We start from the raw sequence: 14,010 nt of genomic DNA on the forward strand, positions 1-14,010 counted from the left end.
AGACAGAGTACCTTAAATTTGCATTCCAAATTTGTTTTCTATTGACAAATACAATTTTGGCAAAAGACCTAACTACAGGGAGTATTAAAAGTGATATCAGAAGTTTTTTCCAGCAGCTTCCTGTACCAGAGCTCTTTGGGAGGCTTTGCTGCAGGCCCATACAGCCCAAGGAAAAGGAGTTTGGTGCAAGGGGCTCACACTCACCGTCTGCAGAGTCTCCTCCTGTCTTCTGCTTTGGCTCTGTCGGTTGATAAAGGAGCGTGTCGAGAGTTTGTAATGGTTCAACAAGCAGATGATCACTACCACCATAACAGTTATAACCACGATTATAATGATGATTTGAACAAACTCCAGTTCAGCTAAAACAAAGGAAAAAAAGAGGAAAATGTGTCATCAACACACAGAAGGTTAACCATCAAAGCAACAACCTGAAAAGACCCTCAATATTTCCCTGAGACTGATGTGGCTTGAGATAGGCTTGCTGTCCATTCTGCAAAGTTTTGTGATGAAAGCTGTTCTAAAAAGTATGAAAATTATTTCATTTTTGCCAGAGCAAATTGATCACCATCAGTGGCTGTAGTCAAACTAAGAAGCTTCTTGGTGATCCTTCTCTGCAGCCTCCACAGGAAATAAACTCTTCAACATAAACACCACAGATGAACCTTTTGGACAAAACAATTTCACAATTTCACAAAAAAAAAAATCAAAGAAACCTCATACATGTAAACCCCATTCTATTTTAATGGTCACCTGTAGCACCAGTAGAGTCCAGAGAGCTCCAAAGCCTGAGAGGAATCAGGACACTGATTATCTAGTACGCTACCCTTTATTTTTTTATCAAGTAAAGAGCATGAAAGCTATTTAACTAGAATGGAAAACCTTAAGCCTATTGAATCTACATGCAGTGTCTTTTTCAATTACCACCTTCTCTCCAACTAGTGTAATGCTATCTTTTCCAGGCCTTTCGCAGTCAGGTAAAAAATCTAAAAAGAGCTCTGGTACTCTAAAACAAGAGATGTTCCACCACGGATAAAAATGAAACCAGGGCCCTGGCTGTTGCAAGAGATACAATTACAATGAACTCCGTCAGAACCCATCACCTTATCTGAAGCCCTGCCTATACCACAAATATTAAGTATATTTAGAAATGAGTCACTCTTGCACCCTTTTGGCTATACTGGAGCAGCAAGGATGAGCAATGTAAGGGGAAAAATTGCCCTTTGCAGTTACCTAGTTGATGATATTTCTATGGAAACTGCATTGCTCACAGGGGATGCTCTCATCTTGAAAGACAACTCCAGTTATTGGGAGGAGGTCTTTGGTTGCTAGGCTGGTAGAAAAAGCAAAGAAGTAGCTCAAGTTGCTCAGTTTCAGTACTTTCCAAAAAGGGCACTACTTTTTGGATGCAAAAACATGAACTTTGGGGAACTGATACTAAATTTCCATTTTAAAAAGTTAACGAGGAAGGAGAAATGCCATATGAAAATGAAAGGACTGAACAAATACCAGAAAATAAGCCACTTTCCCCCCCCATCTTTAATTTGTAGCCATGCTCAGCTTTCTGTGTGACAGCAGAACACTTGCACAGACACAACACAACTGTGTAGCTGAGCTAGAAAAATACCACTCAAACACAAAATCCAAGATGAACCTGCAGTGGACCTAAAGGAAACCCAAGGCTGTTACATTATTCTAAAACCTCTTGCAAACAAAACGTCAGACTGCAAGCGTGCTGGTGTCCAGCAGGGGCTGGTGCCAAGGTCCAGCTGTCTGTCACAAGCTACCGGCAGGCACAGCCACAGCACCAAACTGCAGAAGGTCTGCAATCCTCTCCTGAGGAGTAAATAAGCCTGCTTAAGGCTAAGGAAAGACATATTTTTGCCCTTTACTCTATCACTTTATCACTCTTCGCTGTTAAGTACTTTCCACTCATCATTAAGACCACCAGCGTTTTCAAAGAATTTGGTTAGTCAGTGCTTTGTGCTCTGCTTTTGCTATCAACCCCACACAGGGCAGCCAGCTTTCTTTTTCCCCTCTCTTGCAACACTGGAAGCTAACAATGTCAGCACCAAAAGATCACAAAGCCGGAAGAACAGAATTAATTAAAAAATAAACCCACCCAAACCACAGTTAAGTTAAAAGTCTTGGTTTTTCTTGGCTCAGAAACACAGAACACAGACTTTACACAGCTGACAACTTCTGCAATTCATGTTCTGTGGCTACTGAAGTATTAAAGGGTTTCTTTATCCAAACTTTTTTTGGGTCCATGTCACACTTTAGACTGGAAATTGAGCTAAAGGGCAACATGCAAAACAACCAATGTTTATTTAAGCTTTCCTAGAATGCACAGATCACTAGAATGACATGTTACTTCTCTATCTGCCAAGGACACGTTCTTCTAAATTTATCAAGACCCCTGCATTTCAGTGGCGAGGAACAGTACCTCTCCCTTAGAGATGAGTGATCTGGTCTGTGAGCACTTCCCGTGGGAGGGAATAATGTGAAAACGTTTGATTAAAATATGGCCATACAATAAAGAAAATAAAAACCACAGCACACAGCTGTAAGCACATGGGATTGCCCACATTCAGTTTACATTGTAAACACCAAACTGCAACAGAACACCTTACTGATGTTCAAGAGATTTCCTCAACGGAAAGCACGGGGAAAAGAAAGATAATTTTAAATCCCTTCTTCCTCCTGAGTGACATTCCTGCTGCTCGTGGGCTTATTAGCGGTAAAACGCAAAGGCAGACTGCAGCAGCAGCAGGCTGCATTTGCTGGCACTGATCGAGGCCATTTAAATAGTTCCTAGCGGCTGCTGACAGGCACTGGGTCACCCCGGCCCCCATCACGTCCCCTGCCCAGCACCTGCCAGGCGTGAAGGGCCACTGCCTTCCAGACAGGCATCGCGTCCTCCCCACTTTTCCCATAAATTAACTGGGAAAGAAACCGGGCAAAGCTTCAAGAAGAGAAATGCTTTGGTTTTACGACCCTGAGCCAGTCGCACTCGCATACATCCGTTTCTTTACGCGGAAGAAACAACATTTCTAATCAAAATTCTCCAGAGAAAAAAACCCTAAAAGCAAACACAACGTTCCAGGGTAAACGCCCAACACGGAAAAGGCAACACGCTGAATCAAGTTACCCTCTCAGAAGAGCTCGAAAAGAGGGACATAATTTACAACCCTACCAGCAATCACACCAGACCGTCACCCCGAATCTCCCCCCGCAGCTCCGCCGGCGAGCGCTCCGGGCTCTGCGGTGCCCCGGGCCGCATCCCGCGGTCCCTGCCCCTGCGGACCTCTGCGCCGGTACCTCTTTCCAACAACAGGTCTTTTAACCGCGCATCCTTCACCGCTGTCCTGTTAAGCCGCTCACTGGACATGCTCGCCTCCGCCGGGCGGGGGGCTCAAGCCGCTCCGCCAGCCCCCGCGGCGGGCACCGCATCCCCGGCAGCCCCGGGCTCCATCCAGGGAGGGGACACGGTCAGGGAGGCTGCCAGGGAGCCTCCCGCCCGCGCCTCTGCCGGCGCTCGGAGCGCGGCTGCCGCCCCGCAGCCGCCGCCGCCGGAGCGGGCGGGCACGGCCGGCACCGGCCGCTCCCGCCCCGCCGTGCCCCGGCCGCGCGTGTGCGCGCACGCACGGACACCAGGGTCCCGCCGGGCGCCGCGCCCGGGGCGAAACGAGTTCAAAAAAAAAAAAAAAAAAAAAAAAAAAAAAAAATCGAAAATTCCAAACCACAACAACAGAAAAAAAAAAAAAAAAATTAAAAAAAAAAAAAAACAGCCGACCGGCGAGAACAAAAAGAAGGGAAAGGCGCTGCCCCGCTGGTGGGCGAGCCCCGCGAGGAGACGCGGAGCGCAGACAGGGAGGGAAGGAGGGAAGCAGGAAGGTCCGTACCTGACCCGCGCCGCCGCCGCTCTTTAAGCCCGGCCCGGCGCGGCGCGCTCGGGGCGCCCCGGCTCCACCGCCTGCCCGGCCCGCCCGCGCCTGCGCCGCGCCCGCGCCGCCCCCGCGCACGTGCCCGCGCCCCGCCCCGCCCCGCCCGCCGCGACGGGACCGCGCGGGGCCGGAGGCGCTCCCGGCCCGGGGCGCTTCACAGGACACCGGCAGCCAAATCTCGCCCCTGGCGTCACACCGACAGCGAGAGTGATCCCCGGATCCTCCCAGCTGCTCCGCCGCCGGTTCCTTATCCGAAGTTTCACGGGCACTCTTGTGTGTAAAATATTTGGGAGTCTCATCGTGGAGCTATACCCTAAACCCCTAAACCCATAACCATCAGAAGGAACAATGCCTGTAACCTCAAGTTAAAAAAATAAAACAAAACCTAAAGAAGGAGGGGAAAGAAGAACACCGGGCTCCAGCCGCATGTGTGTTTCTTTGGCAGAACTCCCAGCTCCAGCAGTGAGTGCTGCCTTCCTCTGAAGCCTGTGCCTGCCAGTGAACCCCTCCGCAGTCCCTGAACCCCTGTGCCTGCTCCTACACTCCTCTGCCTACCCCAGAACCCCTGTGCCAGCCCCTAAACTCTGCCTACCCCAGAACCCCTGTGCCAGCCCCTAAACTCTGCCTACCCCAGAACCCCTGTGCCAGCCCCTAAACTCTGCCTACCCCAGAGCCCCTGTGCCAGCCCCTAAACTCTGCCTACCCCAGAACCCCTGTGCTTATCGCTCAACCCCTGTGGCCCCTCTGAACCCCCATGCCTGCCCCAGCCTTTCTGGCGCCTTTCTGGCTGATGAACGCTGCCAAAAGGGTTCCTCATCCCGCTCCCCACCTGTGCTCGCACTCAGCACCACGATGGAGGCCAGCAGCAGGGACTTAGGGCTGTCCCTGCTGCCACTGTGCCTAGGAGCAGCACAGTCCCACAGCATCTCTGCCGTGTTAGGAAGCACCATCAGCACTGTGTCCCTCATTCCCAGGATATTCCTTCTATACTGGCTTCACATTCATGGCCAAGACTCCTCCCGATCCTGGTTACTTCTCTGGATTATGGTGGCATCCCCAAAGCACTGAATGAGACCAGTGTGTTTACGTGAACAAGAAAAGTGAGTTCACCCTCTGGTCCACACTTGGCCAGGGCCTTGGAGCTCCTGAGAGCAGAGGAGATGGGCTGCAGCCCTGGGGAGGCTCCATGCCCCTCTCCAGCTGGCTATGGCTGGCTCAGATCAGCTCAGCTCAGCTCAGCTCACAGCAGCACTGCTCTCCCCCACACACAGTACAGGCCCCCAGGACATGCTGGCACTGACCGTGGAGGCAGACCCACTGCTGCCCACGCCTCTCATGTTTGTAAATCCCATGCGCCAGCTTCAAACAAAAAGATGCCCTAACTCAAAGTGAAAGGGCAAAAGCCAGGAGGGGAAAGAAGCTGAGAGGAGTGGTCCTGCTTGCAGTCACCTCTCAAGCAAGCACTATGAAGAGCCAGGGGGTTAAAAATATTAGGGAGACATATCCTGCTATATATATCCACAGCACACAGCAGGGCCCCTCTCCTGGTTACAGGCTATCCCCACTGTCTGGATTTATTAAACTGTTGTTGACGTTTAGCTTGATACTGCAAGGTCTCAGGCCTCAATCCAAACACAACAGTCAAGCTGGGGGACAGTGATTGTGGACTGTAAATAAATATCCTTTGAGAGTTCCTAGAAGAGCAGAATGAGTTTAAATTATGTGTCAATAGAATGCTTTTGTGCAAGTGGAGTATTAACCAAGTACAGCACTGTTACCAGGAGAGATAAGTAATTCAGTACAGATAGCAGATATGGAGCGCCTTCAAAATTATAATCTGATTGTCCTTAAACTACTTTGAAGACAATTAATTCAACAGACCAGACTTCTGAACATGGCTGTTGTATGGGCATACCCACTCAATGTGTACAGAGCTGCTGCTGAGGCCAATTACCTTCCTGTTGCAAACTCTTTGTTTTCAAGGACGTTGTAAGATAAAGTTTCTGACCAAAGACTGACCTACATACATCATTCCCCAACCTCGTGTTTAAAATGAGAAGCTAGCTTCAGATGAGTGCAGTTTAAAGACTACAAAGAAAGCAGAAAACTAACCAAATTAATATACTGGCATCAATGCTTGTCCTTTCCTTTACTCATACAATTGAACTGTAGATGTTTAGAGTCTTAAGTTTCTGACAAGCATTAACCCATGACATAAAATAATTGCTTTAGCAAGACTGGGGACTCAGCACATAGACTGGAACTAACACACTTTACTCCCTCTCTAGTCCAATACCCACCAACTATTATTGTGCAAGTGCAGGCACAATGACTGCAAAATGGTTACAGACTTCTGTGATAAGCATCCTCAAGAACGTCCTCAGAACAATATTTGGCTCATCACCTGTTTATTAAGAATTTATCACAAACTTTTTAATGTGAATCAAGCCCCGTGCCAGAGAGCCCATATAAGCTTCTCTGTCAACAAGAATGGGGGAGCAGCTTCCTGCTAAAATTCCAAGTAGCAGGTTCCACCATGACCTCTGAGCAGGACGGCTGCTCTGGCGTCAGGGTTGAAGCTCCTTAAGCAGGTTCTGGCACAGAGTCATAATGCTTCTCCACAGGCCATTACAAGCCTAGCATATTAATGATAAAACCAAGGGCTAGTTAAACTTGGTAACAGGTGAAATTTTATGAAGGACATGTTCACTGATCTGTCTCCTCAGATCATTACTGAGAAAACTAAAGACTCATTCTGGAACCCACAAGAACAAAACCTGAAATTTTTATTTTACTGCTAGTAAAGATGTTAATCTCAAGTGCAAAGAAACAGTCATGCTTTGGTGAACAAAACTGCACAGATACTACTTTCTCAATATGACTTTTGCATTTCTGCTACTTCTCCCTTTTTTTCCTCTGATTCCCCAAAGACATTATTGACTGTGGGCAGGTTCTTGGCTAGTTGTGATACTTTGAAAAGTAAGAGAAAACCTGCAGTCTTCAAACTGGACAATAAGGGGGTGTTTCCTTCTGCCTGCAGCCAGCCCCTTGGGGTCACTCACTTGGGGAGCCTGGGTATGTGTGCAGAGGTGCTTCCCCTTCCCTGCACTGTCAAGAAACTTCAAGGCTTCAAGCAACTGCAGATTGCACCCATTGAATGCCCCATGCCCCCACCTCTCAAATTGCCTCCACCTGGGGGAAATTTTCACCTTTCTGATTAAATCTGGAGTTTGTCAGAAAAAGACAGAGAAACAGCACCGACCTAGGGAAAGAAAAAGTGCTTTACTCATAGGCAGTGAACTCAAGTAACTGACTTGTATCCAGATGTATTATGTTGTGTTTAATGTGATTAGGTGCAAGGAACAAGCAGATGGGAGCACAGTGGAGAGATTAGCAACACAACCCAAAAGAAGTAAAGTTGGTTGAGAGAAGAAGACACTATTTAAGGCCTCTAAATTAACTCCCTGTTAAAGCTGTTCTTTACTCTGCAGTAATAAGAAGGATTAGGAAATTCAAGCAGTCCTTCATATGCATAGTTAGTTGCACAGCCTGAGCGATCCCTGTGCTGGCCATGCATGCAGTGGTTTGTTTTCCTCTGCTGGAAGGAGGGTTCAATCAGGGACACTGAATTATAACATGCTGATTTAAAAGTAATCACCGTTTCAGACCTGACTAGCACTGGCTCTGTTTACACTGGTGAGTGAGAAAATCTACTTATGAATTATCCCCACTGCAGTTCTATTAGTCCTCACATGTTGGCTCGACATAGGCAATTTACAGTCGTCTGTTCCAGCAGGGTTAAATGGTACAGTGAGCATAATGCCCTGGCCCTGCTTACCCTGCACATCACACTGCTGGTAACTTGGATGCTCCCCTACCACTGCTGAAAAACAGGTACAGAATTTCCTGGTGCTGATGCTTGAGGAACGAGAAGCTTTGGGCAGGGAAAGGCAGTTGTAAATATGAGGAAGGTAATCAACCCAGACTATTCAGACCAGGAAAACATCTTCAAGGGGACAAAGTCACTGGGTGTCTGAGAACCAAAATTTCCCACCATTAGGGTGAGTATTATAATACAGTGGCTTCCATGTGTTTTAGTCATTGGCTACTTCAATCTTCCATTTAGTTCTGTCCAAAATTAGTGAACAAAATCAGCTGCGCTGAAAATACTGCACCTCCTTCCACCCTTAGTTTTGATCACATTCCACAGCTTTTGTCACATTTTGAGCTCAAATCAACTAAGTGTAAAAATGAGCTATTTAAGTAAGAAAAAAGGCAAGAAAGGATCACAATATTGTTTGTTTGGGGTTTTTAAAATTCTGTTATTATTCAGAGCTCTCCCAGCAGTACTTGCAGTTAGTACCTGGTACTGGATTCTGTGGAGTCTCTGGTTGCAGCATGACTACCCGGCCTAAGCTCCCTGTGGTTTCCAGGCAATTCCCAGCAAGTACAGGAAAGAATCATCCCTCATTATTAATATTTTTTTTCTGTTCAAGCAGGAGCAAGAAGAAATGCACTAAGCACCACATTAAAAAGCTGAGAGATCACATCATGCATTATCCTGCCATAGGAATGGATGAAAGTTAAATGAGGGATAGAATTACCATGGATGCTAGAATTAAGCATATGCAAAAATCCACCTCCAACACAAAACTGAAAGCTCTGTTGTAGAAGTATAGGTTGTTAAATAAGCTATTAGTGGTATTTTAGACACACAAAGAACGTTCATTCTTCCACTAAAGAACATACTTCAGTTACAGAGAGTCTCCTGCCAGGTGGATTATTCGCTCCATAAATCTCAATTGCCAGCAAACTCCCTGGCATCCAGGAAAAGAAAACAAGGGCCACTCGACTGCAGGTTAACAGACTATCAAATATTTTAGTACTTTCTGACTAAGGTGTATGCAAAGACTTCAAAAAGCTGGACAGTGCAGAAACATCACAAGGAAACCCAGCAATCCTGGTCTAAAAAAAAAATAATCTCAGGGCAAGACAGAACAGAGATAAGAAGGGAAAGCAGAACCAGGATTACAATACAGTACTAAAAATACAAGTAGAATGTGAAGAGCTGTATTTTATTTCTGACATTAATATAATCAACTGGTTTAGAGATACAAAGCTCTGCCTCACTGATGGTGCTGCCCTGTACCTGAAAGTAAAGGATGAAGAGAGAACCGGGAAAAAGTATCTGAAGACATATGGGGAACAAAGGAAATCAACAGAATGTTGCATTCTGAGGTCAGCGATGACATAAAAATAATGCTTTTAAAGAACTACAATGCCAATATAAGCTAGTGTTAACATTTAAAAGTGGGCAAAGGAAAGACTTCAATATTGGTAAATGAATCTACATTCAAAACAAAGGAATTTGTTTTCTTTCATCCTGCAGTTTTCTTATCATTTGTCTTGCAGCATTTACATACATGCTGTCTGGATGTGTAATCATAAGGGAAATTAACCCCGGATAACCCCATGCTGCAGCACGTTTACAGAAATTGCTCTAGAGAAAACAACTCTAGGAATAAAATGAGGGATGTTCAAACCATCGGAAATCAAGTGAGTCACAGACACGATAGGTCTGAAGGATGGGAAAAATCTCTTTATGAGAACATGCCATTAAACATTACAATCAAGCATAAAATTGCTCTGCCACAGTATTTTGTTTTATTTGCATTGTTAAATTTTTTCTCCTAACAATAATGGATAGTTTATAGCAATAATGATTTATACAAAAGGAGCTGTGTAAATGCATCCCAAATGGGTGCCTTCTTTCTTAAGAGCCACAGACTCAGTTTCCTTCAGCTTGATCGCAGATCGTGACTCACACAGATTTCACATCTGCCTCAGGATACAATGGCACAGCTTCTAACGAGGTTTCACGATGGATTAAGCTCCTATGGTGCAAGAGAGGTGTAAAAACTTATGCCAGTTTAGAAAAGCACACTGCATTTCCACCAATTGCCATGGTGGAAGAACTACAGAGGCTCTGCCATTAACAACTGTTATCACATTGCTAAGTTTATTACTTCTGGCTTCTGCAAGCCCACTTAAAATAAAATAAAAAATACATGACTGGCAAACAATTTGTGTATGTCCATGCACAGAAACACAAATTTTCCCCAATAAATCAATGTAATTGATCACATTGTACGAGTATTTACATGTGTCTGCAAAACACAATCACCTCATTTGCAGTGCACCCTCAAAAGAGGTGAGGATTTAGATTTTTGGTGGGCAAAATGATTTGGATTTGCTCTAGTTTATAACCTTCTTTATGATATAACAGAGCAATCTATTCCCACTCCACACCATTCTAAAACAGTAAAGTCAGGCTCCCTCAAATCAGAAAACATAAGAGTGACATAAAACATCCCTGTGGGATCCACCTGGATCTTATCTTTCCAGAATGTCCTTGACCTTCATGTCAAAATTAAGGTATTCATTCATGTTTGATTACAGCAGCTGAAGCATTAAGAAAATCATTTAATTTAAGGCAAAATCTTGAGAAAGAACAACACTGGGAATAAGAATCAGAATGTAGTCAAGATCTCTTAGGCCAGCAAGAATGAGAATAACTGCAGATAAGAAGTACTCAGGTCATGGGGAAGTATCAGGAAGTTTGTAACGCACTTCTTTTCTGACTAATGGCCTAAGTGAGTGTGTGGACAATAATCCTCAAGCAGGAGATGTGAGGAGGAAATAGGAGAAGAAGTCCACAGAGAATGTCAGTTGTCAGATGCTTCCTGCAGTTTTTCCATAACCACTTATCAGGAGCCAGTTTTAACGCATCATCACAGGCATTCCTCAGCAAGCAGCAGCGTTTCTGTCACTTCCTTCAGACTGGAAAAGGAGTAAGACTTCCCAAAAATACATCTTCTAGAAAAGAGGAAATTAAGCGAGCAAGCTCAGCACTCAATGGGAATGGGATACCTCACTGCTACTTGTGAAAAGCAGACCTCTGAGTAAACCACCAGCGAAACGACAACCACACTGCAGAAGCTACCAGGATATTTTTACCACAGCAGAATATGTTATCTTTTCATTTTGTAGAAAGGCAATAAAAATTCATAAGATTCATGCTCTGCATTTAAAGAGAAAAGCTTGGTAATACAGCATTCAGACCACATGGTTTTTAACATTACCATGAATGGTCTAAGTTCTTCAATCTTCTGACATGTTCACAGGGATGGTGTTTACATTGACTTGTTCATAGTACATCATATCACATTTTAATGATTCGGTTCACTCTGACAAAAGGAAACATCTGCCATAATTTTTTTCTTTCGTGAACTTTATCACAATTAAAAATCTGACGTTTCACCAGCCTGTGTGCCAACTGAGAAGAACGCCAAGTTCGGCACTTCCCGATACATACAAATGAGTGCGGCATGAACAGCTAGTACCAACAGCACCAAGCCATCACTGACTTGTCAGTTCTCACCACAAAAGAGAAGAAAGATCACAGTTTGTGGGCAATAGTTTTATAATCTTGATCTGGTTTCCATATGACAGAGTGCAAGAGAGAGAAAGCAAAAAAAAAAAAAAAAAAAAAAAAAAGAAAGATAAAAAGACCGTTTTGCAGCTCTGTGTGATGACAACATAAGATTTCTATGTCTTGCCCTATTGCAGCCAGAAAAATATTAAAACAGCATGTCAAAACTGGCATCGCTTCTAAAAATGATTTCCAAACATTGCTTGATGGACAGCACCCTAGCAACTCGATACAAAGCTTAAATCTGCATCTATTTTACATAAAATGAGACCGATCCCACCCAAGGCAATGACAGTATTCTCATTTTCAGCAGAATTAATGGTATCTACAAACTCAAGCCACTTCTGAGACACCACACGTGACAGGAAGGCAGCTTGACCATTTACCATGAGTGCCCTGTGTAACTTCTGTATTTTTAGGCAGTTTAAATTACACTGTCATTTCAGGATAGAAGCCAAGAGCCAGGAGCAAAACCAGCAGCCATGCAGTGCTAGCTCATACGTGGAGTAGCAGAGTCCCACTCTACTGCGATGTTACTGAGCCCAAGCAGTCGGAGGGAGGGATGTTTCTGAACAGAATCCAGGACAGAGCTGGGGTCTCTGTGATAGTTGAGAGGTGTTTTCTAACACTGCTGCTCCATCCATTTTTTCCCTGTAGCCCTAACATAATATTGGATCAGGTAGGATACAATTAAACTTGAAGTGTTTCATAGGAGGACTATAGGTACCCAGAAAGGAAAAATGACCCTGTATACAGAATATACAAGACTGTATACAAAGTATGGCATAGATGCATAGGGAGATGCATCATCTTCTATCTATGAGATCAGACTGAGACTGAGTTTCTCTCCTTAACTCCATCACAGACCTTTTAGTGACCTTAGGCAAGTCCTTTCAGCACTTCTTGCCTGTCATCTCCATTCTTTTCTCTCTTGGTACCACAGCAGCACCTACGCAGCGCTTCCACAGAGCACGGCCTCACTCACCTCAGCCTTCACATGCTGTCCACTGCCAGTGCCAAATGTCATTTGGGCTGCTAAGCCGCTTTTGAAGATGACATGTGAGCATCAAAATCACAAAGATGCATTTTCAAATCTGCCCAGTGGTAAGTGGATAGGTGCCTTTTCCCCGTTAGCGAAAGGCTGGTCCCAAGGGACTGCAATGGTATTTTTCTGTGTGTGACAGCAAGAAAACCCAAAATTTGCTTGAAATCTTACCAGATGCACTGGGAAATGATAGCTAATGCATCTTACAGTTGGTTGGCTGGTATTTTTGGATGGGAGGCTGCATTGCAAACTACTTCATCCTGTATTCCCACTCTGTACAACTGCACATCCGACATTGTACTGACTCACCGGTAGCATTTTTGTGCAGCCCACTAAAGAGATAACACTACACCCCATTTGGGTGGGGCAAGGTTTTCTGGGTGAACTGACTTGTTGGAGAGGAAGTTTTGAGGGTAAGACACTTGTTTTTAGGGTCACAGAGAAACCATGATCTCCTGTGTGTGCATGCGGAGCAGGAAAAACACATCCACTCCCTCTCACTTCTCCATGTTACCCCATTGGGGCAGCAAAACTACTGATGCTTCACATTTGGTGCAGCCCTAATTTTTAATATAAAACGTGGTTTTTCATTAGGATTAAGGTAAACGGTTAAAACCAAATAAATCCAAGTTCTTCTGCAGCCCTCAGGGAGAGGGCTAAGCTTTGTGCCCAGCTTAGGAAGGGATGCTGCCCACACAGCACACCTTCCAGAGTGCCTCCAGGCAAACCCAGGGCAGACAAAGCCTTCTGGAGAAGCAAAGGGCAGAGAGATCTCCCCATCATCCTTTCCACTCTGGGATCAGGGGTCTCTGCCACACTTCTGATCTGCTGAGTTTTAAGTCAAAGCTGCAGAGAATCGGCCTGAGCCAGGCAAGCGTTTTACAGAGCTGCTCTGTGATCCCCTGCCACCGGCGCCGCTTCACGCGTTCGTGCAATGACTCCAGAAACAGCCTTGACTGCTCACCCATTAACTGTGAGGTGCGAGTCAGGTTTGCACCGCTGGGAGACAGGCTATTTTTACCACACTTAGGATGTGCTGTCACAACGTTAAATCCCAGCTGCAGATTTACCAAAAGCGCTAAGGGGATTTGTCCGGGATTTCAGGATGCCGGCATCCTGATCTGCATAGCAGCTCAGACCAGGCTTTTTGCCATTCATAAGTCCCAGACAAATGACTCGTGAGAGCGTGCAGCTTGCCAGCACGGCGCATACCCAGAGAGCTCGCGGGGTCTGGGATGCGTCCGACACCGGAGGCATGTGCTGGCCACCTGGCATCCCAGCCTCCCCCGCAGACTTCACCCAACACCTGGCTGCGTGTGTGCACCCTCTCCTCCGTGCACCATGCCTGGGCACACCACGAGGACCACACATGTGGCACGTGGGAAAGGCCTGGCCACACAGCCCCTGCCCTCAGGCAGGGCAGTTTTTACTCCCCGTACATCCCACGCCATTCCTGCTTTCTGTAGTCTCAACCAAGTGCAGCACAAACTTGCAATCGATTCCCTTATAAAGTTTACACTCTGCAGCAA

At 45.7% G+C, this 14,010-nt stretch overlaps 1 protein-coding gene across 3 annotated transcripts in view; it reads right to left on the reverse strand.

Moving 5' to 3' along the window:
• LDLRAD4 (low density lipoprotein receptor class A domain containing 4) overlaps positions 1 to 14,010 on the reverse strand; it is a 273,393-nt gene that overhangs the window by 12,101 nt on the left and 247,282 nt on the right. Inside the window, exons 1-2 of one of the 3 annotated variants that reach the window (XM_059857644.1) lie at positions 3,903 to 3,998; positions 205 to 359 (exon numbers count right to left, since the gene is read on the reverse strand). In XM_059857644.1, coding sequence (XP_059713627.1) covers positions 205 to 309 — 105 coding nt within the window. In that variant the 5' untranslated portion in view covers positions 310 to 359; positions 3,903 to 3,998. Of the gene's footprint in view, positions 1 to 204; positions 360 to 3,318; positions 3,546 to 3,902; positions 3,999 to 14,010 lie in introns of those variants that run through there. The other 2 variants (XM_059857634.1, XM_059857624.1) reach the window with 2 other exon arrangements.

The sequence above is a fragment of the Haemorhous mexicanus genome, chromosome 1 (assembly GCF_027477595.1).
Source record: "Haemorhous mexicanus isolate bHaeMex1 chromosome 1, bHaeMex1.pri, whole genome shotgun sequence".
Taxonomy (NCBI): domain Eukaryota; kingdom Metazoa; phylum Chordata; class Aves; order Passeriformes; family Fringillidae; genus Haemorhous; species Haemorhous mexicanus.